Source organism: Danio rerio, chromosome 23 (genome assembly GCF_052040795.2).
Source record: "Danio rerio strain M-AB ecotype USA chromosome 23, GRCz13ab, whole genome shotgun sequence".
Lineage (NCBI taxonomy): Eukaryota > Metazoa > Chordata > Actinopteri > Cypriniformes > Danionidae > Danio > Danio rerio.
The window spans coordinates 42,097,106-42,122,500 of NC_141043.1; the positions used below are offsets into that span (position 1 = coordinate 42,097,106).

Here is a 25,395-nt window from a genome sequence, read left to right on the forward strand (position 1 = left end):
ATAATGAAACGGGGTTGTGCGCACTTCACTGGAGACGTCCATTAAACAACATATTAAATTTTGTTTTCTAAGTGCAATTTGTTTCAAAACTATTTCTAAATTCAGCGAACAATAATTATGAAGTGTGGTCAAAAAACAGAGTTATATCCAGACACACATCCTGTTCTTATGCCCCATTTGGCGATGCAGACGTCTCCAAAACCTGACAGGTGGACAAATACAAACTTGTTTCTATTAAAACAAATACAAATATGCATATAACAAATAAAACTGCTAATAATAATACTATTATACAGATGCAAATTGTCATGAATGAACTGAAAAAAAGCCCCCCCGACATGATAGAGTTAGTGTTTTTTTATATGTCGAAAATAATCATTTTAATCCTTTATTTTTTTCATATGCAAAGATATTTGTGTATTAAGTGTTTGAACCTGCATAGGCACATAACTAACGCACTCTGCGCTGGACTTTAGACCAGGTTTTACTTTGTCAATGGCACAGTCTATTTCAGTTCTTCAAAATAGCAATCCGGGCAAAAATAATTTTTTTTAGACCAGCACACCTATGAGTCCACAATGTTGCACAAATGGATTTGCTATTTAAACAACGTGGCACAAAATGTAAAAATTAGGGTTGTGCTGGTCTTAAAATAGCAACAAATTACGCCAAACATGTCTTGCGCCTTATTGCGGTGAGTGTATAATAGGGCCCGCAGTCTTCTTTTTTATGAACTATGACTTTTTTGTTGTACTTGCAAATTGACATACAAATTCATTTATTAATTTTCCTTCAGCTTAGTTCCTTTATTTATCAGGTGGTCGAAACAGCAGAATGAACCGCCAACTTATCCAGCATGTTTCACACAGTGGATGCCCTTCCAGCTGCAACCCAGTGCTAGGAAGCACCCATACATACTCACATTCACACACACACACACACACTACAGCCAATTATTCAATTCACCTATCGCGCATGTGTTTGTACTGTGGGGGAAACCAGAGCACCTAGAAGAAACCCACACGAACATGAGGAGAACCTGCAAACTCCACACAGAAACGCCAACTGACTCAGCTGGGATTCGGACCAGCGACCTTCTTGCTGTGCCGCCCATGTAAACTCATAATTATAATAAATAAAGTCAAAACTTTGAGTCACAGTGTGCAAATAAACAACACAAGTGGACACAAATAAGATAACAAATCTGAACTGCAAAACGTAAGATCAGAATTGTAAAAAAAAAAAAAAGTCACTAGTCTGAGAAATAGATCAGAAATGTGAGCTGAATCAGAATTTTTAAAAAAAGTCAAAATTATGAAATATCTACTTGTAATTGTGAGGAAATGGTATTTTAGATTTAAGTTTAATCCTGTGCAAAAATTGGCCTTTCATATATTCCTTTCAGCATGATTGCATTGTAGAAACAAGCATTCATTTTTTTTAATCAGGGGTTGCCACAGCGGAATGAACCGCCAACTTATCCAGCATATGTTTTACGCAGCGGATGCCCTTCCAGCTGCAACCCATCACTGGGAAACACCCATACACTCCTACATTCAAACACATACACTACGGCCAATTTAGCTTATTCAATTCACCTATAGCGCATGTCCTTGGACTGTGGGGGAAATCGGAACCCCTGTAAGAACCCACGCCAACACGGGGAGAACATGCAAACTCCACACAGAAATGCCAACTGACTTCTTGCTTGTGAAAAAAGAGCACTGCATTATCTATAAAAATAAAAATGAAACAGCAAATGTAGATGTGCCTCTTTGTGCGCATGCGGTTGTGTTTTTCCTTTCTCCTCGTGTACTGACTGAGGTCACTTTGACAGCGGTTATCTCTCTCTCACCCCTCCCACTGAAACCCTGATCGTTTTGTGAAACTGTTAGACGACGATTCGTTTAAAGACTCCAAATGACCCTGCGTGTCTCCTCAAGACTCATTCTGTCTCCCTCCTATGGCCCTTGACACACACACACACACTCGAGCGGATGGCTTTTCTGCTGGCGTAATGTGCTTTGTTGTGTGAAGGTATCAATCAGAGCGCCGCAGATTATTAGAGTGTCTGAAAGAGATCAAACAATGTTGCCGTCTGCCCCCCTGCACGCCTGATTTACAGAGCGCCTGATGAAGTACTCCAGCTCTCTGTCAGGGCCCGACGTGACGGCCGGCCGCACTCTCCCATAAATTATTGCGTAGAAAAGCCATAATGTCTCTCCGTCGAGCGGCTATAGCGGCCCGCCGGCAATCGGTGGAGAACATCAGAGTCCAGGGTCAACATTTACTGTAACTAAAGAACTGAAACACACACCCACCTTAATATTTTTTGTCTTAGGGATGAGTTTCCATCCAAAGGAAACCAGACTGCATGATTTTAGCCCCGATTTTGACTCGTCGACAGGTTTTGAGAAATCGTTGACAAATGCCTGAAATCACAGGCAAATTGGTGCTTGTTCACGTGCGCATCAATAACACAGTGCAAACTATCATGAGAGAATCGCAGATGAGTCGCGAACACCCGTCAGATATTTGGCATTTAAAATATCGTGAACTGTCAGCGATTCAAAATCATGCTGTGTGAAATGTGTTCTGATTGAAAGTAACATCAGTGACTACCTACAGCCCAGAAGAGAGCAGCATCCACACTAGAGGAAAGTTGGGGGAGGAGTTACGAAGTTACCACAATATCAACAAGCATGGCTTCAGTTAAAAAAGGCCTTCTTTTCAGTCTATTTGAGCACCAGAAATGTAGCTTGTAGCGGTAGTTCTACTAGGAAGACCTAAATTTCACGTCACACATCACAATCAGTTCCAACAAATAGCCACGAGACACAAGGAATACCAAATGCCACGTCACTTATCACAATCAGTTCCAACCAATAGCCAAGAGACACAAGGAATATTTAAGCTGTCCATAAATTTCATTCATTTGGATGCAGGCATCGACGCAGACGTTCACCCACCATCACCAGGTTGGCCCTGTTCATGCCTTCGTCCTCAGCAGACGTTGCTGGATCTAAAAGCTTCCAAGCCAAGCTATGGACGGGGCCTCCGCCAAACAAATCCTGTTTCGTGATACTCTTGTCAAATAATACTCATTAATAAATGTAATTCAGTATCATAAATATCTCCCTGGTCTTTCCGGTAGAAATTATATTATTTGTTTGATATTGATATTATTATATAACAACACCTCTGATATTAATTTAAAACATTTAAATACTGCCTTCAACTCTCTATGTAGGTTTGTTTTAAGATGTCCATTTAGAACCCATCATTGCATATTATACGAATCTCTTGATTTGCTTCCACCTAAGTTCCGCAGACAGTATCTTTGGCATTAGTTCCTTTTTAAATGTGTTTACTTTAGTTCCTTTCTTATTTACAGCAGTTTTTTATTCCAATTACCTCTTCATATTCTTTTCGACATACGCAACAGAATTACTGTTTTGTTTCAAGAATTACAACAGAAAGTGGCCGCAGGTTCTTTCAATACAAAGCTCCTTTTTACTGGAACAATCTTCCTTCTTTTAGATCAATTAAGACATTTAGTCTTTTTAGAACTAATTTACCTTCTTATTTGAAAACAATTTGTAAATGTTCTTAATTAAATTTAAGGTGACGCGGTGGCGCAGTAGGTAGTGCTGTCGCCTTACAGCAAAAGGTCGCTGGTTTGAGCCTCGGCTGGGTCAGTTGGCGTTTCTGTGTGGAGTTTGCATATTCTTCCTGCGTTTGCGTGGGTTTCCTCCAGGTGGCCCACAGTCCAAAGACAAGCGGTATAGGTAAATTGGGCAGGCTAAATTGTCCGTAGTGTATGAGTGTGAGTGAGAGGATATTTCCCAGAAATGGTTTGCCGCTGGAAGGGCATCCGCTGCGTAAAAACGTTCTGGATAAGTTGCCGTTTTTTACGCTATATGGGGTCCCTGGATTAATAAATGGACTACGCCGAAAAGAAAATGAATGAATGAATGAATGAATGAATGAATGAATGAATGAATGAATGAATGAATGAATGAATGAATTTAAATTTAAATGCTTATTATTAATTTGTATATCAAATTGTACTTTTGGCTATATGTTTTTGTTTGCGTATGCTGTAGCCTGTGGGAAGTGTTTCAGGTGAAGTGTGCTGCTTGTTTGTTTGTTTGTTTTGTTAGCTGTATGCTTGTTATGACATGATGTACTCTGTTGGATTTCTGTACTTCACTGTAAAACCCAATTGTCCACTTTATCAAATGAAATGAGTGTAGTTAACTCAAAATTGACTGAAAGTTAATTATACTCATTTGAAGAGTTTTGAACTCTTGAGTGTTGAAAGACAATGAGTTAATTAAATACCTCATTACTTCAACTTAAATGAAGTTCACAGTACTCATATGGATTAGTTTTTTTAACTCAAATGGTTTGTAGCAATCGGTTTCCTCAAACAGCTTGAGTTGCCTTAACTTATTAGGTTTTACAGTACTCAATTGCTTTGAGTTCTTTTCATTTATTGGGTTTTACAGTACTCAATTGCTTTGAGTTCTCTTCGTTTGATGGGTTTTACTGTGCTCAAACGGCTTTGTTTACTCAAATGGATTAAATTCAATGTACTCATTAGGATTAGTTTTTGAACTTAAATGGTTGGTGCAATCGGTTTCCTCAAATGGTTTGAGTTAACTTAACCTTTTGGGTTTTACAGTGTTCTTAGGGACCCCATCGAAAATGAGATGGTTCATTTCAAAGGGCTATCCCATTCAATAAATTCAAACTCAAATGGAGGAAAAAGTAGTGGAAATTTGGCAGGATGTAAAGTGAACACCACAGAGTGGGATCTACAGTAGTTTATCTCCCCCAAAGTCCATTGTCATTTTATTCTGGCTTTTGTTTCATAGTTAAATTCATTCATTCATTTATTTCTGCTTCGTCCCTTTACTCATCAGGGATCACCACGGTGGATTGAACTACCAACTTATCCAGCAAATGTTTTACAAAGTGGATGCCTTTCCAGCTGCAACACATATTGGAAAACACCCATACACTCTCACATTCATACACATACACTACGGCCAATTAAGTTTATTCAATTCACCTATAGCGCATGTCTTTGGACTGTGGGGGAAACCAACGGGAACATGGGGAGAACATGCAAACTCCACACAATAATGCCAACTGACTCAGCCGGGATTTGAAACAGCAAACTTATTGCTGTGAGGTGACAGTGCTAACCACTGAGCCACAATGTCACCCTATGGTTGAATACGATTTTAGTAAACAAAATTAATGTCTAATTAATCCGTTTATTGAGCATTTAAACATGGCGATTTGTTTAACCAGAGTTGTGCATGCCCTGCTTACCCATTGCAGAAATGTTCATGTTTTTTCCAGAACCCTCTACATCCTTATTGAATAGCACTTTAACTCTGATTCATTCATCGTTTCCTTTTAAAATGATGAGAACTATGCAAGTCCTTTGTTTAAGTTTTGCTTAAAAAGCACATGCATGATTTTCTGATGATCAAATGGGTTTGGCGGAATGAAGAATAAGGAAATTTCGAGCACAGAAGAATTGTATTTATCTGCCTTTTCATTGCATTGTTGTGGAATAAGAGAAGCTGATTTTTTATATAGTCATTTATATTTGTAATGTTGAAGGCTTTAATCTTTGATGACTGAGACAGAGAAAGCCTTGTCTGTGAATGTTTTCAAAGGGGCAGTACAATACAAAAATGTATTTGCGGTTAGTTTATTCAACTTCAGAGCATCCAAGATGTTGATCACTGCACTTTGACTTAAAAAGGTTAAAGAAAGAAGATTAAAGAAAATATTTGGTGGTCCTTTGTGATTCATAAAATGCAATTAAACAGCTAACATCAACATAGGCTCATTCTGAAAATGTGGCCCTATTTACATTTCTGGAGATCGCAAGTAATGTGGCCAGAAATACATATGGCTGCATTTCCTCTTTAAAATGAATGCTATGAGGTAGTATGATGCTGTTCCTTTTCAAGCTTAAGAGCTGGCTGCTTACCTCTGTATGGACGGCTTTCCTGCTGTTACCAATTTGTCTAGTAGCTCGCCATGTACGTCGGCGGACTTGAGACGCAGAGAGAAGTTGACTGTGATGATGGGGTTCGAGTTCGGTGAAGAACGGTTCTAGAAAGTGGGTAAGATGAAAACAGAAGTAAAAAAACAAAATAAACAAGTAAATAACAGGGTGAGAATGTGGTTAAATCTGAAAATGTGGTAAAAATCAGGTGAGGGCTTTTCTTTCTGAATTGCTTTTTTAAACTCTAGGTTGTGTCTATGGAGGTGAGTGGGCACAGGTCAATCTGTGTTTTTGAAAACACTATCGGTTGGGTTTAGGGAAGTGGGTAGCCATTGGTCAATTGATGTTTTTAAAAACACTATTGGGTGGGTTTAGGGAAGTGGTTGGCCATTGGTCAATTGGTGTTTTTAAAGACACTATCGGTTGTGTTTAGGGAAGTGAGTGGCCATTGGTCAATTGGTGTTTTTAAAAACACTATCGGTTGGGTTTAGGGAAGTGAGTGGCCATTGGTCAATTGGTGTTTTTAAAGACACTATCGGTTGGGTTTAGGGAAGTGGGTGGCCATTGGTCAATTGGTGTTTTTAAAGACACTATCTGTTGGGTTTAGGGAAGTGGGTGGCCATTGGTCAATTGGTGTTTTTAAAAACCCTATCGGTTAGGTTTAGGGAAGTGGGTTGGCCCAGGTCAATCTCTGCTTTTGAAAACACTATTGGTTGGGCTTAGAGAAGGAGGAGGGAGGGTCAGTCGATCATTCAGTCAGTCGACAGTGGCCTCTGGTGGATTAACATGAGAACAGCAGGCGCGAATGGCACTGGCAAGAGAAATTTGAGATCGCAAAAAGCATACACAGCGGGCTCTGGTGGATTTGTGTAAACACAAACTTCAAAAAAAACATAGCTCCTTGGATGTATTTAGCGCTCTCCAGAAATATATATTGCAGTATGTTTTCAGAATGAGCTTGGGTTGGCTAACATCACTTTGAGGGGCAAAAAAACATATACAGGCAAAACAGAAAATTAATAAAACTAAAACTGAACTTTTTCTGTGTTTTGTGATTTGTGGATATTTTCATGGATGTTTTTACAGGTAAGAATTGCATTCAGGGACATTTATCTCTGTTCTGTTCACTCCTGATGTTCAAATTTAACTCTGCAGCTTGACAGTGACATTTATTGACAATTTGTAGTTTGAAACAATCTGTTGTAGAAGAAATAATACACATAGAATTAAGTATTATAAAGTACAGGCACATTATTTCCAGGATTTTGTACCATAATTTACACACACAAACACATATATTATAGTGAACTATTTAAAATAAGAATAAAATCTGTATTTTTCAATCTGTTCAACATCAAAAGTTGTTGATCAAGGTCCAATAAAGCAATTCAAAACCTTAAATAAATGGGAAAAAATACCATGAATCACAAAATATGGAAAACTGTTAATTCATGGATATCTTTTTAGCGTTCATGACTTATATGCCTCAGTCAATGGGTATGAATCTAAATGCAATCATGATCATTTATTTTAATAGTTTGCTTAGTTTTATAAAACTACTAATAAATTATTTTTTATTTTAAAAAATTTTTTATCGATTTTTTTAAATAGTTGTTTAGTTTTTTTGCAGCATTCTGAGGACCTGTAGACCCCAGTTTGAAAACCGTCACTCTAAGCAGCTAGTAAGTCTAATCCATAGTGTCAACTTTTCCATTATTGCTCACTTTTTTCTGCAATATAAAAATCTACTTTCATCAAATAGTTTTAAGCTCTACTTTTTTATATATTTAAATGAACTGATAAGAGTGCCTGTCTTATTCACTTTGCTCTAGAGTCTTATGTCACTGTCGTGTTACAATTGCATTGTTAAAAAAAAAAAAAGGAAAGAAATCTCTCGGCGGGATGTTAATTGAGCATAAAGCATATTCAAGTTAGCTGACATCAAAGTAACTGGCCGGCACCCAGAGATAAAATGAGCCGTCCATCAGCAGAACCATATATATTGTCCATTTTCAGCATTTTTGAGGCCCTTTTGCTTTTGCTTCTGGCTAATTGATTAGGATTGATTTAGGATATCCCCTATGAAAATCTGTAGCCCTTAAAGGGGACATATTATGCAAAAATCACATTTTATAAGGGGTTTCAACACAGTCGTGTGGCAACAGTCTGTGAATTCAATCAGCTTCTAATGGTAATTAAATTTTTTATAATCATACTTCATAAAAACAGTCTGCAGAAACACTTTGGTTGACATTCTCTATTTGTATATGTCATCAGAGAGGGAAAAGCCCCGCCCATTAGTGATGATCTCTCCCTCATTAGCATAGAACGTTAGTCTTGTTTTTTAATCTGCCACAATGCTGACACAATTGTAGCTCCGCCCTCTTTTGAAAACAGCAAAATCTAATTTGAATTTAAAGCGACAGTCACCAAAATGGCCCAATTTGGATCAAAGAGGCAGTTTCAAACAGTTATAAAACATTATGCGTGGTATTTTGAGCTGAAACGTCACATACACACTCTAGGAATATCAAAGAGTTATTTTACATCTTGTAAAAAGGGGCAGAGTAGGTCCTCTTTAAAACCTTTCAAACTTTTTAGCTGCTGACCTATAACAGAAATGGAGGCACTTCCATATTAAATCAAATTTCCCAATGTTTTGGACAGTGATCTATTCATCCAAGAGAAAGGATGAGAGAGAAATAGAAATGCAGTTTTTATGGAGCCTTGTGGGACAGCGAGGTAGAAATCGTAAGATAAATAAGTCACCGTCACACAGTGAATCACGCTCAAATATGAAACATAATTATTTGATGTCCTTCTCCAGTTCTTGTTTTTTTATTTACTTTCAATGCCTTTTTCTTGGCCAAAGTGTGAGGTCACGATATTCACTCTCAGCTCAAGCCAAAGACACGACTGCAAAGAGGAAGGCGAAGAAAAGAAAGTGGTATGCAGCTAAAAGATAGATGCTGTCAATCGGTGCTGATGAATATTTTACTTGTGTTTTATCCATTAGAGCTTTTTTGGATAGAGGAAAAAAAGGTATTATACAACACACACTGCCTTCAGAGATTGCAAGATTGGTGGACCATGTAAGAAGTTCAGTCATAAATATAAATGTTCTAAAAGGGGTTTTTGTAGTGATTTGATTTCAAAAACCATTTTTGAATCCACAAAGAGCCTTTCAGGAAAACAGTTCTTGAAAGAAACACATTTTTCAACCCAGGCTCATTCTGATTACGTACTCTATATATATTTCTGGAGAGCGCCACATATGTCCCAGGTGCTATGTTTTTTGCAGTTTTTGTTTTCATAATTCCACTAGTGGCCGCTATATATGCTTTTTGAGATCTCAAATTTCTTTTGCAAGTGCCATTATCGCCTGCTGTTCTTCCACCAGAAGCCATTGTCTGACTGACCGACCGATAACTCCACCCACCTCTTCCCTAAACCCAACCAATAGTGTTTTGAAAAGCACAAATTGGCCAGCGCCCACCTAGTTCTCTAAACCTTACCAATAGTGTTTAAAAATCACAGATTGACCAGCGCCCACCGACTTCCTAAACCCAACAAATAGTGTTTAAAAAAAAGCAGATTCACCAGTGACTCTACAGATTTTATTTCATAACCTGTATTTAAAAATGCAAAAAAATGTAAATAGAGAGATTTTTTTACTTTTTTTCTTTTTAATGATCTAAATAACATTTTTCCACTTTTTGAAATGTTCCATGGAAGTTCTTTGTGAAACGCAAAATAACATAATTTGCAACCATAGAATAAAAAAATTCTGAAGTTTTGTAACCCAAGACTGGGTCAATTATAGACAAACCCAATGTTGTTGTTGTTGTTGTTGTTGTTTTTTTTCAATTGAATTAAAATGACACTGTTTAACACAACAGTTGGTTTTGTCCATATCTGACCCAATGATCCATATGACAACCCAACACTTTTTATAGATGCAAATGAAGACACTATATTCTAAAATTGCACTGGATTTTTGCAGAGCATACTTAAAATGCAGTTTCTTTATTGATATTTTTGGTTTCATAAGAAAAAGAAACTTTTTACATTGTGCCAAATAAATCTTTTCGCAACTAATATATATATATATATATATATATATATATATATATATATATATATATATATATATATATATATATATATATATATATATATATTAGTGTATATATATGTAATAATATATGTGTAATAATATATGTGTGTGTGTGTGTGTGTGTGTGTATATATATATATATATATTTTTTTATTCTGAAAAATAATATATATTATTTTTTATTCTTTATTATTCTGGGATCACCACAGTGGAATGAACCGCCGCCAACTTATCCAGCAAGTTTTTACGCAGCGGATGACCTTCCAGCCGCAACCCATCTCTGGGAAACATCTACACACACATTGACACACTCATACACTACGGACAATTTAGCCAGCCCAATTCACCTGTACCACATGTCTTTGGGCTGTGGGGGAAACCGGAGGAAACCCACGTGAACGCAGGGAGAACATGCAAACTCCACACAGAAACGCCAACTGAGCCGAGGCTCGAACAAGCGACCCAGCGACCTTCTTGCTGTGAGGCGACAGCACTACCTACTGCGCCACTGCTTCGCCCTTATAAATACTTATTTAACACCTATTTAAATAACACTTATTTAAAGATTAACAATGACAGAAAAGCCTCATGTCATCATATACAATAATGTAGCCATCTGGAACCTTTATTTTTTTTAAGAGTGCTTATTTGCTCTCGGCATATCAGCATTTGGGGTTCCATGAACAACCTTTCAATTGTGCAGAGGCTTTTTCAAAGTGTTTTTTTTTATTTGATTATTAAATTATTATTATTATTATTATTATTATTATTATTATTATTATTATTATTATTAAGGGCGTTATGGTAGTGCAGTGGGTAGCACGATCGCCTCACAAAAAAAAGGTCACTGGTTCGAGCCTCGGCTGGGTCAATTGCCATTTCTGTGTGGAGTTTGAATGTTCTCCCCGTGTTCGTGTGGGTTTCCTCCCGATGCTCCTGTTTCCTACACAGTCCAATGACATGCACTATAGGTGAATTGAATAAACTAAATTGTCTGCAGTATATGAGTGTGTATGGGTGTTTCCCAGTGACAGGTTGCAACTAGAAGGGCATCCGCTGCGTAAAACATATGCTGGATAAGTTGACAGTTCATTCCACAGTGGCAACCCCAGATTAATAAAGAGACTAAGCCGAAAATAAAACGAACGAATGATGGAAATATTATTAAATTATCCAAGTAGATTATAAAAATGTTCTTGACATTGTTCTCTGAAACATTTTATAGAAACCAAAATGTGCTCTATTTTTCTGTGACGGAGCATTATATTTTCCAATGGATAAAAATGTTCGTTTAGGGTATTTTTAGGGTATATTAAAGACATTTGATTGGTTAAAGACATTTGAAAATGTATACCATCATCCTGCCTCTCAGCTTTCAACATTTGTCTGGAAAGCAAAGAAAAAGCATTTTTTTTCTATCCCAAGATCCTCTTTCTCTCAGAAGCGAATGCGGAATGAAAGAGCCGCTGCTCTGCTTCTATCTCTCTGTGCGCAGCGCCTTCTCTCTATTGTAATGATGCAGCTCGTAACAGCCCTTGGACTGACCTTTCTTTAATTAACTGCATCTTGATGAGCGGATCTACATAGAATGTGAAGGTTAATTAATGAAGTATCACTGCTAGTCTTAAAACCATCACCTAATGGATGACAGCTGGGCCCACCACTCTCGATTTTTACCAGCCAACTCATTAGCAACTCCGACCCGATTGACGGCTCTTCTTTGGTCTGCGGACCATGAGCAAATTGTATTAAAAAAAGAACAGGGGTCCCTGATTCCCTCCCGTTTCAAAGGAAATGTGATTGCTCCTCTCGGCGGACTCATACACGCGTTATGGAAAACCAAAGCCAAAACTGATATGCAATATAATAAGCCAAAGCCAAAATGCGATATGAAAAAACACAGTGCCCTCGAAACACTAGGGGGAGCCTTGCAATCAAATAAAACAGACACAAACTGTTTTGTTTTCGTTTTTTTTTTTGTGTGTGTGTAAACGTACATTTTTATGCTTTTATTTAAGTCATAAATCGTCTTTGTAACAAATTGCAAAAAATAAAAATAAAAATCTAATTACCGCTTGTGAGAGATGTTCGTAATACGAAGTGTATGGTAGCAGGACAGTAAATTTGACGTTATTCTCTTATCTGGCTGCTGTTATCAGTCTCACGCTATTTTCTTCCCTTTTTCTTAAAGTCTTGATGACACCATTGTGGAGTTCTTATTTGCTCAAATAATAAAATTAGATTGTAAAATAAAAGACTTGTTGTATTCTCCCATTCACTGCGCTCTAAGTTTACCCAAATATGACAACTTCCGCTGCAGAGAAACCCGTAAATGTGAAAACGGGTTCTTTATCAAAACACAATACGATTATTATGGAAATGGCTGCGTTCCATTGTTTTCACCATCATCCTTAATCTCTATGATTTGGATAGATTTGCATCTGTTGGATGCGCTCCATAATGACACAAAGATGCTGTTTCCTGAGTGATTTCTGTATGCATGATAGAAGCCGGAATGGACAGTTTGGGATTTGTACAGATCAGGCTCATTGGAGATACGTGCAATCAGCCTACATTTTTGTGAAATGTAAAAAAAAAAAATATGTTACACGTGTTAAATGACTAATCCACTAGAGGGCGATGCCATTTTTGCAAATCTGCAATACACTGTAAAAAATGCTGGGTTCCACCAAGCAGCAACCTCCCGCTCTCCCTCTGGAAGCCAATACGGAAGTAACTAAAACTGCAATTCATCGACTCGCCTTGGGGGGCTGGCTCCAGGAATTGCAGGTGATTTCTGACTGCAATGGGAAGCTGGCCATTTTTACAGCTGATAAAAACATGTTTACAGCCTGGTAGAAAAGCTGGCTTTGGTGCATATAGCTATGATTTCCCTTCATGACAACTCATCCGTTTCATTTTTATTAAGTTATATTAAGTTTGCATAATTATGGGCGTGGCCACTTGAGTGACAGCTAGGTCTTGCTGCTCGCTGTCTCATCACCTCAGCTGATTCCAGCTAATTAGCCGCTGAGCTCAGCATATGCATCATATTTTTGTTTGGGTTAATGTTTCTTTACACAGTCAATTGCCTTTTGGTATTATTTACTTCAATCATCAGATGATATAGCATGTTGCGTGCAACTAATTGTGCTCACAAACCGTTCAAGTTGTCCCCATTTCTCAGGTGAGTGAAGTTATATACTTACATACCATCTCTACAAATGTATTTGTTTTATTAAGGATTATTTATCATTTATATTTTTCTTTAGAGCTGTAAAGCACTCCGGAATCTGCCAGACTGATTAGCTGTGGGCTCTAGAACAGTCATCTGAAATGTTGTCATACAGTGTTATGCCTGGATTTCATCAATAGTCTTGCATTTACTAACACAGACTGCACGTGAAGTGATTGGAGATTTCGCATTTTCCTCCTGTTGAAAAATGTTATAAGTACAATGTTTAGTGGCTCAATGTGTTACAACAGTGTTTTTAAAAGTGTAAACACTTTATTGATAAAGTGTACATCTGAGCAAAAGTGGTCAGAACACAAACGAGTCGCAGGTGATAAAGTATTAAGCGTACAGCCAAAGTAAAATCTGTCTAAGCAAGGTCCAAGCAAAATGTCAGCACGTGTCTGTAGCTCCGCTCACTCTCCGCCTCTTCGCCCTTGTTTGGTATCCCGCCGTGGGTGCGATGACGCGCGAACAAAATGGCGATGGTTGGCCGCGCCTACTTGTAGCTTCATCTGCAGTGTTCAGAAACCTATGGGTGACGCCACGGACACTAAGTCCATATATTTTACAGTCTATAGGTTCCACATATTTTTTTTTTATGTTGTGCCAACACAAATTGGACTTTTACAAATTTATGTGGATTGAAAATAAAAATGAAGTTGTCTCCTCGTGAACAGTTACGAATTGTGTTGTTTCAACTTATTTTAAATAAATATGTTGTTTTAACAAGCAGCAAAAGTAATTTTTTTAAGTGTAAGTTACTTAGGGTATGTTTTGTATCAGATAACAGAGAAAGGCCTGGCTGTTTATTATCATAATTTAAAACACTAACCTTGACAATATATCACTTTAAAAGAATAAAAATATCAAGAAAAAATATATTTTTCAACATCAAAAGTTGTTGGTTTATGCAATTCAAAAGCAATGTTGCCCTGGGTATGTTCTGTTGCACGTTTTAGATGACAAATCCACTAGAGGGCGCTGTCTAAATTTGTGCAAATCTGCAATACACTGTAAAACATGCTGGGTTCCATACAATTCTTTTATGTTGTGCCAACACAAATGGACTATTACAAATTTATGTGGATTGAAGATAAAAAAAAAATGTCTACCGTTAAACTATTAAGATTTGTGTTGTTTCAACTCATTTTAAATAAATAGTTTGAACAAGCAGCAAAAGTCATTTTTAAGTGTAAGTTACTTAGAGTATGTTTAGTCTCAGATAACAGAAAAAGGCATGGCTGTTTATTATCATAATTTAAAACACCAACCTTGTATCATTTCAAAACATAAAAATATCAAGAAAAAAGACTCAAGATATCAAGAATTATTCAATGTCAAAAGTTGTTGGTTTAAGCAATTTAAAAGCAATGTTGCTCCGGGTATGTTCTGTAGCACGTTCTGTTGTGCTGTCTATATTTGTGAAAATTTGAAATTATTGAAATAGCCAAATCAGAAAAAGGCCTGTTTATTACCAGGTAAAATTAAAAACACCAACCCAGCCAATATATCACTTCAAACTATTAAAAATATCAATAAACAATAACTTTTTTCAAATCAAAAGTTGTCGAAGGATGGATACATCAATGTATTTTTACAGTTTATTACTAGTTACAATACAATAAGGTTATTGGTTGTTGTTATTAAGGTAATTATTGACATAATATACAGTGTAATATGATTTCTGAATGCGCGATAGGAGCCAGAATGGACAGATTTGTACAGTCCAGGCTCATTGAAGCTATATGCCTCAGGCTACATTTTTGTGAAAAGTAAAGCATATGTTGCTCCGGATACAATTCCTTGTTTTAGATGAAAAATCCACTAAGGGCACTGTATACATTTTTGCAAATCTGAAATATTTTACTTAGGGTATGTTTTGTATGTATGTATGTATGTATGTATGTTTCAGATAACAGAAAAAAGACAGGTTTTGTACCATAATTTGAAACACCAACACAGACAATACATGAAGACGTGTTTCGAGTCCAGCATAGAATGGTTCCAGAAAGCGGATAAGACGAAAACAGAAGTAGAATAAAATAAACATGTATATAACAGGGTGAGAATGTGGTAAAATCTGAAAATGTAGTAAAAGTCAGGTTAAGTGGGTGGGCGGGTCAATTTATGCTTTTGAAAACACTATGGGTTGGGTTTAGGAGATGGTTGGTCTGTCGATCGGTCAGTCAGTCAGTCAGTCAGTCAGTCAGTCATTCGACATTGGCCTCTGGTGGATTTACGTGAGAACAGCAGGTGCGAATGGCACTCACAAGATAAATTTAAGATTTCAAGGAGCATACACAACAGCCTCTGGTGGATTTACGAAAACAAAAATGTACCTCCTAGCACTCTCCAGAAATGTATAAAGAGCTACGTTTTCAGAATGAGCCTGGGTTGAAAAAATATAATAGAAAATACTGTGAAAAATTGTTGAACAGTGTTTGGAAAATAACTGAAAAAGAAAAAATAATTAAGAATGAATAAGGCCTAATAATTGTTAGTGAGGGAAATGTATTTGATTACAAATTAATAAAACTGTTAAGATGTTTTTGTGGTATTAATTTGATGTTGAATAAAGAACTGAATAATCGCTTATATATATTATATTATTAAATATATTTTAGGAGTAATTTTTTTCTCCTGTTTTTGTTGTTAGTCAGGGAGGTGGGTGTAGATTTTTTATTTTTATTTCTTTTATTTTATTAGTTGTAGTTAGTTTCATTTGGGTGTTTAGTTAGTGTGTACTTTTTGTTTATTATTTTTCTTTGGGTCCACTCCGAGGTAGTTGGCTTCACATTTTTGGGTGATAAAAAAGTAAAAAGTAAAAAAAAAAGACAAATAAAGAGACCCGACACAAAAGGGTCATAAAAGTGAATTTTATTTGTCGTGTGTTCTTTTATGTTGCGGCCTTGACCCTAGACCAGGGTCGTAAAAATATCATTAGAGTCAAAGGGAACAAAAGATGTTGTCGTCATACTGCCCCCGAGTGTTCATTTTACCTAGAAACTGCAGTCAAACGTATAATGAAGTACGATTTTGCAGTTTCACAAATGTTTAGGCTGATGTACGTATTTCCACTGAGCCTGCATTGGTTTGTTGACAGCGAAACGGCTCTAGATGACCAGATAAAAGGGGTGATTTGGGAACTTTTTTAAAGGTCTAGCATCGTCTCTGCAGGAATAAAATGCACAAACCTTGCGCTCATGACAGAGAATGCACGATTCAGATCAGAGTCTATAAAAAAAAACGCAGATGAAAGCAATATAATATCTCCATAAAGATTGAGGAGTGTGTAATCTGTTTCCCGTGACGGATGGTGATGGATAACTCCGGGTCGTAATATCGCGCTGCTTCATCTTGATAAGAAAAAGCCGCTTTTGGGTGTCTTTTATTTCCGGATGCATTGCAAGCCCGCTTATCAGTGCGATTAGAAGACATCAGATACACATTAGCAAATGGAACATAGTGTAAAAAGTGTTTTATTACTGGAGGGGACAGACTGAAGGAGAGAAGATATGATTACTGGGCTGCTAGGGTTTCCAATACTTGGGGAAGAAAACGGGATGAAACACAGAAAAACGAACTTTACTTCAGTGCATGATCTGATATTAGAAGTAAAAACGAGTCTGAAACAGTGATGAGTGGCAAAGGTGATTCATTTAGTGACTCAAAATGATGTACCTTTCCATTTTTTAACTTTGCGATTTTATTATTTGAGACGTTTTTATGAGTTGATCCGAAAAACCTTAAAAGGAAATTTATTGGCTGCTTAGAAATAAAATTGGAAATGCAAAAAAAAAAAAAAAAAACATTTATTACACAGCTATTAAAATATAATAAAAATTATAAAATTATAAACAGCTATTACACTTTTATTACTAATTTTGCAATATTGATTTTATGGAGGACGAAATCTGCAAAAACAATAAACTAACATATAAATAAATACACAAAAAAAATAAATATATGTGTAAACAACTCTATAAATTTATACATAAATAAAACAATAAATAAATGTGCAAATAAAAAAAATGTATTTAAAATTTAAAAATAGTACCTTTTCTGGGTGCTTGTCATTTTGCAAATTTTTTCTAATGATCAACCAATGATAGCATAAAGACTGCCTTCTGATGATCGATTGACAGATACCCTGGGGTGTGATCCCAAACAACGATGTAACTCGTGGCTAAACTATAATAGTATGATGCATCGCTTGGAAAAAGAATGATGTAGTGACGAGTGTTTCCCAAAACCCATAGCTTCTCTGTCGCAGATCCATCGCTTAAACCACGTTAGTTATAACGTAAAACGGCCATAATGATGCTCTAAACGGGGTGGAGTAACAACTTCTTTAGAAAAGAACCCCATAATTTCTTTGTGCAAATTATTTTACTCGTATTTTTAAAAACTTTAATATTAGTTTTGGTAAAAACATGCATTTATTTTCCATATTAATTTAAATATATGTAAACGGCACATATAGGGCCTGTGTTTCACAACTATTATTGAGAACAATACATATTCTATTCTAAAACAAAATCACTTACTAAAAGCTAACATCCAGCATATATTTTGCACAGCGCATACCCTGCCAGCTGCAACCCAGTACTGGGAAACACCCACACACCCACACACACGCGCGCGCACACACACACACACACACACACACACACACACACACACACACACACACACACACACACACACACACACAAACACACACTACAACTATTGTTTATTTATTTTAAATTAGCCAAGTTCTTCATATCGTATTTTGGTTATTTCAATGAGCAAATTATTTATTTATTTATTTATTTACTTTATTTAAGTACTTAGATAATATTTTTATCATTTCAGTAAGCAAAAAAATTTGTTTAATTATTTGTTTGTTTACTTATTTGTTTGTTTATTTATTGTTTATTTATTTAAAAATAGCCAAGTACACTCCATATAATATTTTGTTTATTTTAGTAAGCAAATTGTTTTATTTATTCATTTATATTTTGTTTGTTTATTTATTTAGCTTGTTTATTTATTATTTAATGCTGAGATTTGCACTAATATTTGTTTTTTACTTATATATAGCGCATGTCTTTGGACTGTGGGGGATATGTGACCGTGAGGCGACCAACCTGTCCAACATAGGCTCATTCTGAAAACGTAGCCCTATATACATTTCTGGAGATTGCAAATTATGTAGCCAAAACTGCGTACTGTACGGCTATGTACTGTTTGTCTTTAAAACAAATGCTACAGGGTAATATGACGCTGTTCTTCTTTTTGCTAAACAGCTGACCGCTTACCTGCATGTGGACGGCTTTCCTGCTGTTACCATTTTGTCCGGTAGCTCGACACGTACATCGGCGGACTTGAGATGCAGAGCAGAGTCGACAATAATGACGGGGTTCGAGTCTGGTGAAGAAAGCAGGTAAGACAAAAGCAGAAAGCAGAAAATAAAATAAACAAGTAATTAACAGGGTGAGAATGTGGTAAAATCTAAAATGTGGTAAAAAATACTGGGGCTTTTCTTTTTCTGGTTTGCTTTTCGAGTCATTGGGTTTAGGGAAGTGGGTGGTTAGGAGGATCGGTCGGTTGGTCAGTCAGTCAGTATGTTAGTCAACAGAGGCCTCTGGTGGATTTACATGAGAACAGCAGGAGCGAATGACACTCATGAGAGAAATTTGAGATCTTAAAAATGCATACACAGTAGCCTCTGGTGGAATCGTAAGAACAAAAACGGATAAAAAAACGTAGCTCCTGGGACGTATTTTGCTCTCTACAGTAATATATATAGGGGTACATAATCAGAATGAGCCTGGGTTGACCATGTCGCATTATTACTATTATTATTATTATTATTAATATTATTATTATTATCAATTATTTTATTATTTTTCTTTTCCTTTATTTTCTATTTTCTTTTCTTTTATTTTAGATATACAGGTGATATGAAATGGTTTGTAATTTGTAACACGTTTAATTTGTTTCACACTTTTTGGAAAGAATATCTTGCCTAAAATATCTTTTTAAAGGTTTTTTATTTCCATTTAACCTGAAAAACCTTATATCCTGAAAACTCACATCAGTAACTATGTAAAAATTGAACTCAACATCTCAAAGTATTGTTTATTCTTCAGTAAAATGTTTTTTTTTTTTTTTTTTTTACTCTGAGAATAAATCCAAAACAGCATAAAAACAGTAGCTTCACCTTTATAGGAAACTAAGTTATGATTGTATTAAATATGAATTTATGAGAACTGTGAAACACTAATGCGATTAAAAAGTGGTGTTCATTTCATTTCATAAATCATGTCTGCTAAAACAAAAAAAAAACAAAAAAAAGTTTGATCTCTAGTTTTCATTATTTGAGCTTATTATAAAGATTTACGATCCTATAGGACATTCGGAAAGCCTTAAAGGCAAAAGTGTCCACTTTAGGGATCAAATAAAGATACACAATTAAACCTTATTGTGACAGCATGTTGAAATATTAGCCATCCATGAATTCCCAAAGTAATGCATTGTTTTACTGCCGGTTAGTGGACGAAGAACAATTACAAGAGGCACACAAGTCATTAACACAAACCATAAGCAAGAACTCAACTGGTTATCTCACACTGCTTATCTGTAGATCTGCCTCAGTAAACCTGTCTGAATTTTCTTAAAATAGCATAATCATTAGATCATTTTAAAGTGAGTAATTGAAGAGAGAAAACATAACACTGTTTGGTGTTATTTATATGCCGTATAAATCTTTTTTTTTTTGTCCTTTCTTGTCTATGTTATGGTATTTTTATGTGCCTCTGTTATTTGATTGTAGTTGTTTTGGATTTACATTTGAAGTCCTCCTGAATTATTAGCCCCCTGTACATTTTTCCCCATTTTCTGTTTATAGGAAAGAAGATTTATTCAACATATTTCTAAACATAGTTTTAATATGTTTACCATGATGACATTACTTAATATGCTATTAGTTTTTTTTTTTTTTAAATACTAGTATTCAGTTTAAAGTGACATTTAAAGGGGTAACTAGGTTAACTAGGTAGGTTAGGGTAATTAAGTCATTGTATAATGATGGTTTGTTCTGTTGACTATCAAAACAAAATCTTAAAGGGGCTAATAATTTTGACCTTAAAATGTTTTTAAAAAACTAAAAACTGCTTCTATTCTAGCTGAAATATAACAAATAAGACTTTCTCCAGAAGGAAAAAATATTATCAGACATACTGTGAAACACTCCTTGCTCTGTTAAACATCATTTGGCAAAAATATTTTTAAAAAGAAATAAAATTCACAAATTTCACAATTCACGAATAATTTTGACTTCAATTGTATATATTTGTGACCCTGCAGTCTTATGTTGCACATGTATATACCAAAAATATGTTGTATGAGTGAAGACAATACATTTTTATCTTTATCAAAAAAAAAAAAAAACGGCAGAATATTTAGTATTTATCATGTTTCATGAAGACATTTCAAATGTAATTCCTTTAATTTTTTATTAGTAAAATGCATGGCTTAAAACTTAATTTGGACAACTTTAAAGGTGATTTTCTCAATATTGAGATAATTTTGAACACTCAGAATCCAGACATTTTAAAATTCTTTCGTTTAATATATCCAAACTGATTTTTTAATTAGTAAAATGAGTAGTAAAAAACTTAATTTGGATGATTTCCAAGATGATTTTCCCAAAGTTTAGATTTTTTTTTTTTTAACATTCAGATTCTAAAGGTTTTTCATATCTCCACCAAATGTTACCCTATCATAACAAACCATACATCAATTGAAAGTTTTAATCTCAATTTAAACAAATTGACACTTATGATTGATTTTGTGAAACATGGTCATGTTTCTGATTTTAATCATTTTTTGATTTAGTAGTTTTAGCGTTTAAACTTATTTTGATTTAGCCAAGTACTTCATATAATATTGTTTATTTCAGTAAGCAAAGTTAAATTTGTTTGTTTTTGTTTATTTATTGTTATTGTTTAGTTATTATAAATTAGCTAAGTACTTCATGTAATATATTGGTTATTTCAGTAAGCAAAGTTATATTTATTTATTTGTTTGTTGCTATTGTTTATTTATTTTAAATTAGCATAGTACTTCATTCAATATATTGTTTTTTTCAGTAAGTAAATAATTTTATTTTTGTATTTATTAATTAATTTGTTTGATTGTACATTTGTTTGTTTGTTGTTTGTTTATTGCTATTGTTTATTTATTTTAAATTAGCCAAGTACTTCATATAATATATTGTTTTTTCAGTAAGCAAATTATTTTATTTATGTATTAATTTATTTGTTTGTTTGATTATTTATTGCTATTGTTTATTTATTTTAAATTAGCCAAGTACTTCGTTCAATATATTGGTTATTTCAGTAAGCAAATAATTTTATTTAAGAATTTATTAATTATTTATTTGTTTGTATATTTATTTGTTTATTGTTTATTTATTGTAATTGCCAAGCACTTCATATTATACATTGGTTATTTCAGTAAGCAAATAATTTTAAAAAATTATTTATTTGTTTGTTTGTTGTTTATTTATCGCTATTGTTTATTTATTTTAAATTAGCCAAGTACTTCATATTATATATTTGTTATTTCAGCAAGCAAATATTTGTTTGTTTGTTTATTGTTATTGTTTATTTATTTTAAATGAGCCAATATTTCATATAATACATTGATTATTTCAGTAAGCTAATAATATTTTTTTGTTTTTTGCTAGTTTATTGTTTATTTATTGCTATTGTTTATTTTAAATTAGCCAAGTACTTCATATAATATATTGGTTATTTCAGTATGCAAATAGTTTTATTTATTTATTTATTTATTTATTTATTTATTTATTAAATACTTACATAATATTTCACATTTCAGTAAGCAAATTAGTATTTTTATGTATTTATTGTATTTTTATAAATTTGTATTTATACTTATTTGTTTGTTTGTTTATTGTTTCTTTATTCCTATTGTTTACTTTTAAATTAGCAAAGTATACTCCATATAATATGTAGTTTATTTTAGTAAGCAAAAATTTTATTTACTTCTTTATGTTTTGTTTATTCATTTTGATTGTTTGTTTATTTATTAATTTATTTATTGCTGAGATTTGCACAAATTTTTTCATAATTAAAATACTTTAAAAACAAACACAATACTTTTTTTTATAAAATGAACATATATTTTCATATTACTTCCTTTATATCACACCCATTAGTTTTCTTTTTTTTTTAAACTTTTTATTCTTTTTGCTCCTCCAATAGTGTCAACATATAGGCTCATTCTGAAAACGTAGCTCTATATAGATTTCTGAAAATTGCAAATTATGTAGCCAGAAGTATGTTTGGCTGAATTTAGTTTTTTTAAAACGAATGCTATCGGGTGGTATGACCCCATTCCTTTTTGTGCTTACCAGCTGACAGCTTACCTCTGTATTGACGGCTTTCCTGCTGTAACCAATTTGGCCAAGTTAGCTTGCCATGTACATCGGTGGACTTGAGATGCAGAGAAGAGTTGACCACGACAACGAGGTTAATGTCTGGCAAAGAACTGTTCCAGAAAGCGGGTAAGACAAAAACAGAAGTTGATCAGTCGATCAATCATTCAGTCATTCAACAGTCAGTCAACATCGACCTCTGGTGGACTTAAGCGAGAAATTTGAGATCTGAAAAAGCATTCACAGCAGCTTCTGGTGCATTTGTGAGAACAAAAACTGCAAAAAACTTAGCTCCTGAAATGTATTTGGCGCTCTCCAGAATTGTATATAGGGGTACGTTTTCAGAGTGAGCCTGGGTTGAACAGTGTTGGAACCATTAAAAGTGAAAACTTTCCTGCGTTACTGGATAGTTGTGAAACTGTGAGCCTATGTGAATGATTCGTGCTGTACTGTGTCAGTCAGATATGCTGCTGTATCTCCAGCTTTTTGTTTTTGCTGCCTGACTCATCAGAGCCACAGCTGCTAGTAAACCAGAGCAAACATCAAAGTGAGAGTCCACATCTGCTGTGAGGAAAGAGGAGGAAACCTCACTGAAAGCTGATCCTCAGAACCTATGCTGACTCTGGACCAAAAGTGACTCATTCATCTAACACCAAAAATAAAAACGTAAATCTATCTGTCTGTCTGTCATTCGAAATATCTGTCTGTGAGTTGTTCTAAATATCTGTAAGTTGTTATAAAAATCTGTCTGTCATTCAGAACTTCTGTTGCTCTGCCTATCTAAACTATAATTTTGTAAGTCATTCTAAATGTCTGTTGCTCTAAAAACATCAGTCAGTCTATATCTGTCTGTCATTCTAAATATATGTCTGTTGTTCTAAATATCTGTCCGTTAGTTGTTCTTAATATCTGTCTGTCATTCATTCCAAATATCTGTCTGTCATTCTAAATATATGTCTGTCATTCTAAATATCTGTCTGTTAGTTGTTCTTAATGTCTGTCTGTCATTCATTCCAAATATGTCTGTCATTCGAAATATTTGTATGTCATTCAGAACTTCTGTTGCTCTTAATATGTCTGCCAATCCAAACTATAACTTTGTAAGCCATTTTAAATGTCTGTTGCTATAAAAACATCAGTCAGTCTATATCTGCCTGTCATTCTAAATATATTTCTGTCGTTCTAAACATTTGTGTGTCATTCTAAATTTATGTCTGTTGTTCTAAATGTATGCCTGTCTGTTGTTTTTTATCTGTCTGTCATTCATTCCAAATATCTGTCTGTCATTCTTAATATTTGTCAGTCATTCTAAATGTCTGTCAGTCACTCTGAATATCTATCAGTTGCTCTTAAATTCATGTATGTCAGTCGCTGTAAATATCTGTCTGTCTGTTGTTCTAAACATCTGTCTGTCATTCTAAATATGTCTGTCATTCTAAACATCTGTCAGTTATCCTAAATATATTTCTGTTGTTCTAAATATCTGTCTGTCATTCTAAATATATGTATGTTGTTCTAAACATCTGTCTGTCATTCTAAATATCTGTCATTCTAAATATATGTCTGTCATTCAAAATGTCTGTCTGTTATTCTAAATATCTGTCTGTCATTCTAAATATCTGTCTGTTATTCTAAATATATGTCTGTCATTCAAAATGTCTGTCTGTTATTCTAAATATCTGTCTGTCATTCTAAATATCTGTCTGTTATTCTAAATATCTGTCTGTCATTCTAAATATCTGTCTGTTATTCTAAATATCTGTCTGTCATTCTAAATATCTGTCTGTCATTCTAAATATCTGTCTGTTATTCTAAATATCTGTCTGTCATTCTAAATATATGTCTGTTATTCTAAATATCTGTCTGTTATTCTAAATATCTGTCTGTCATTCTAAATATCTGTCTGTTATTCTAAATATCTGTCTGTCATTCTAAATATCTGTCTGTTATTCTAAATATCTGTCTGTCATTCTAAATATCTGTCTGTTATTCTAAATATCTGTCTGTCATTCTAAATATCTGTCTGTCATTCTAAATATCTGTCTGTTATTCTAAATATCTGTCTGTCATTCTAAATATCTGTCTGTTATTCTAAATATCTGTCTGTCATTCTAAATATCTGTCTGTCATTCTAAATATCTGTCTGTCATTCTAAATATCTGTCTGTCATTCTAAATATCTGTCTGTCATTCTAAATATCTGATAGTCATTCTAAATATCTGTCTGTTATTCTAAATATCTGTCTGTCATTCTAAATATCTGTCTGTTATTCTAAATATCTGTCTGTCATTCTAAATATCTGTCTGTTATTCTAAATATCTGTCTGTCATTCTAAATATCTGTCTGTTATTCTAAATATCTGTCTTTCATTCTAAATATATGTCTGTTATTCTAAATATCTGTCTGTTATTCTAAATATCTGTCTGTCATTCTAAATATCTGTCTGTCATTCTAACTATCAATCTGTGTTATTCCAAATATCTGTCTCTCAGTTGTTCTTAATATCTGTCTGTCAATCATACCAAATATCTGTCAGTCATTCTAAATATATGTCTGTCAGT

At 34.4% G+C, this 25,395-nt stretch overlaps 1 protein-coding gene across 6 annotated transcripts in view; it reads right to left on the minus strand.

Moving 5' to 3' along the window:
• LOC147831357 (uncharacterized) overlaps window positions 1-25,395 on the minus strand; it is a 148,438-nt gene that overhangs the window by 108,632 nt on the left and 14,411 nt on the right. For 3 of the 6 annotated variants that reach the window (XM_087307831.1, XM_087307833.1, XM_087307830.1), the window contains exons 3-5: window positions 22,826-22,947; window positions 18,690-18,798; window positions 6,017-6,141 (exon numbers count right to left, since the gene is read on the minus strand). In XM_087307831.1, the coding sequence (XP_087163957.1) occupies window positions 6,017-6,141; window positions 18,690-18,695 (131 nt within the window). In that variant the 5' untranslated portion in view covers window positions 18,696-18,798; window positions 22,826-22,947. The remainder of the gene's footprint in view (window positions 1-6,016; window positions 6,142-18,689; window positions 18,799-22,825; window positions 22,948-25,395) is intronic. The other 3 variants (XM_087307832.1, XM_087307834.1, XM_087307835.1) reach the window with 1 other exon arrangement.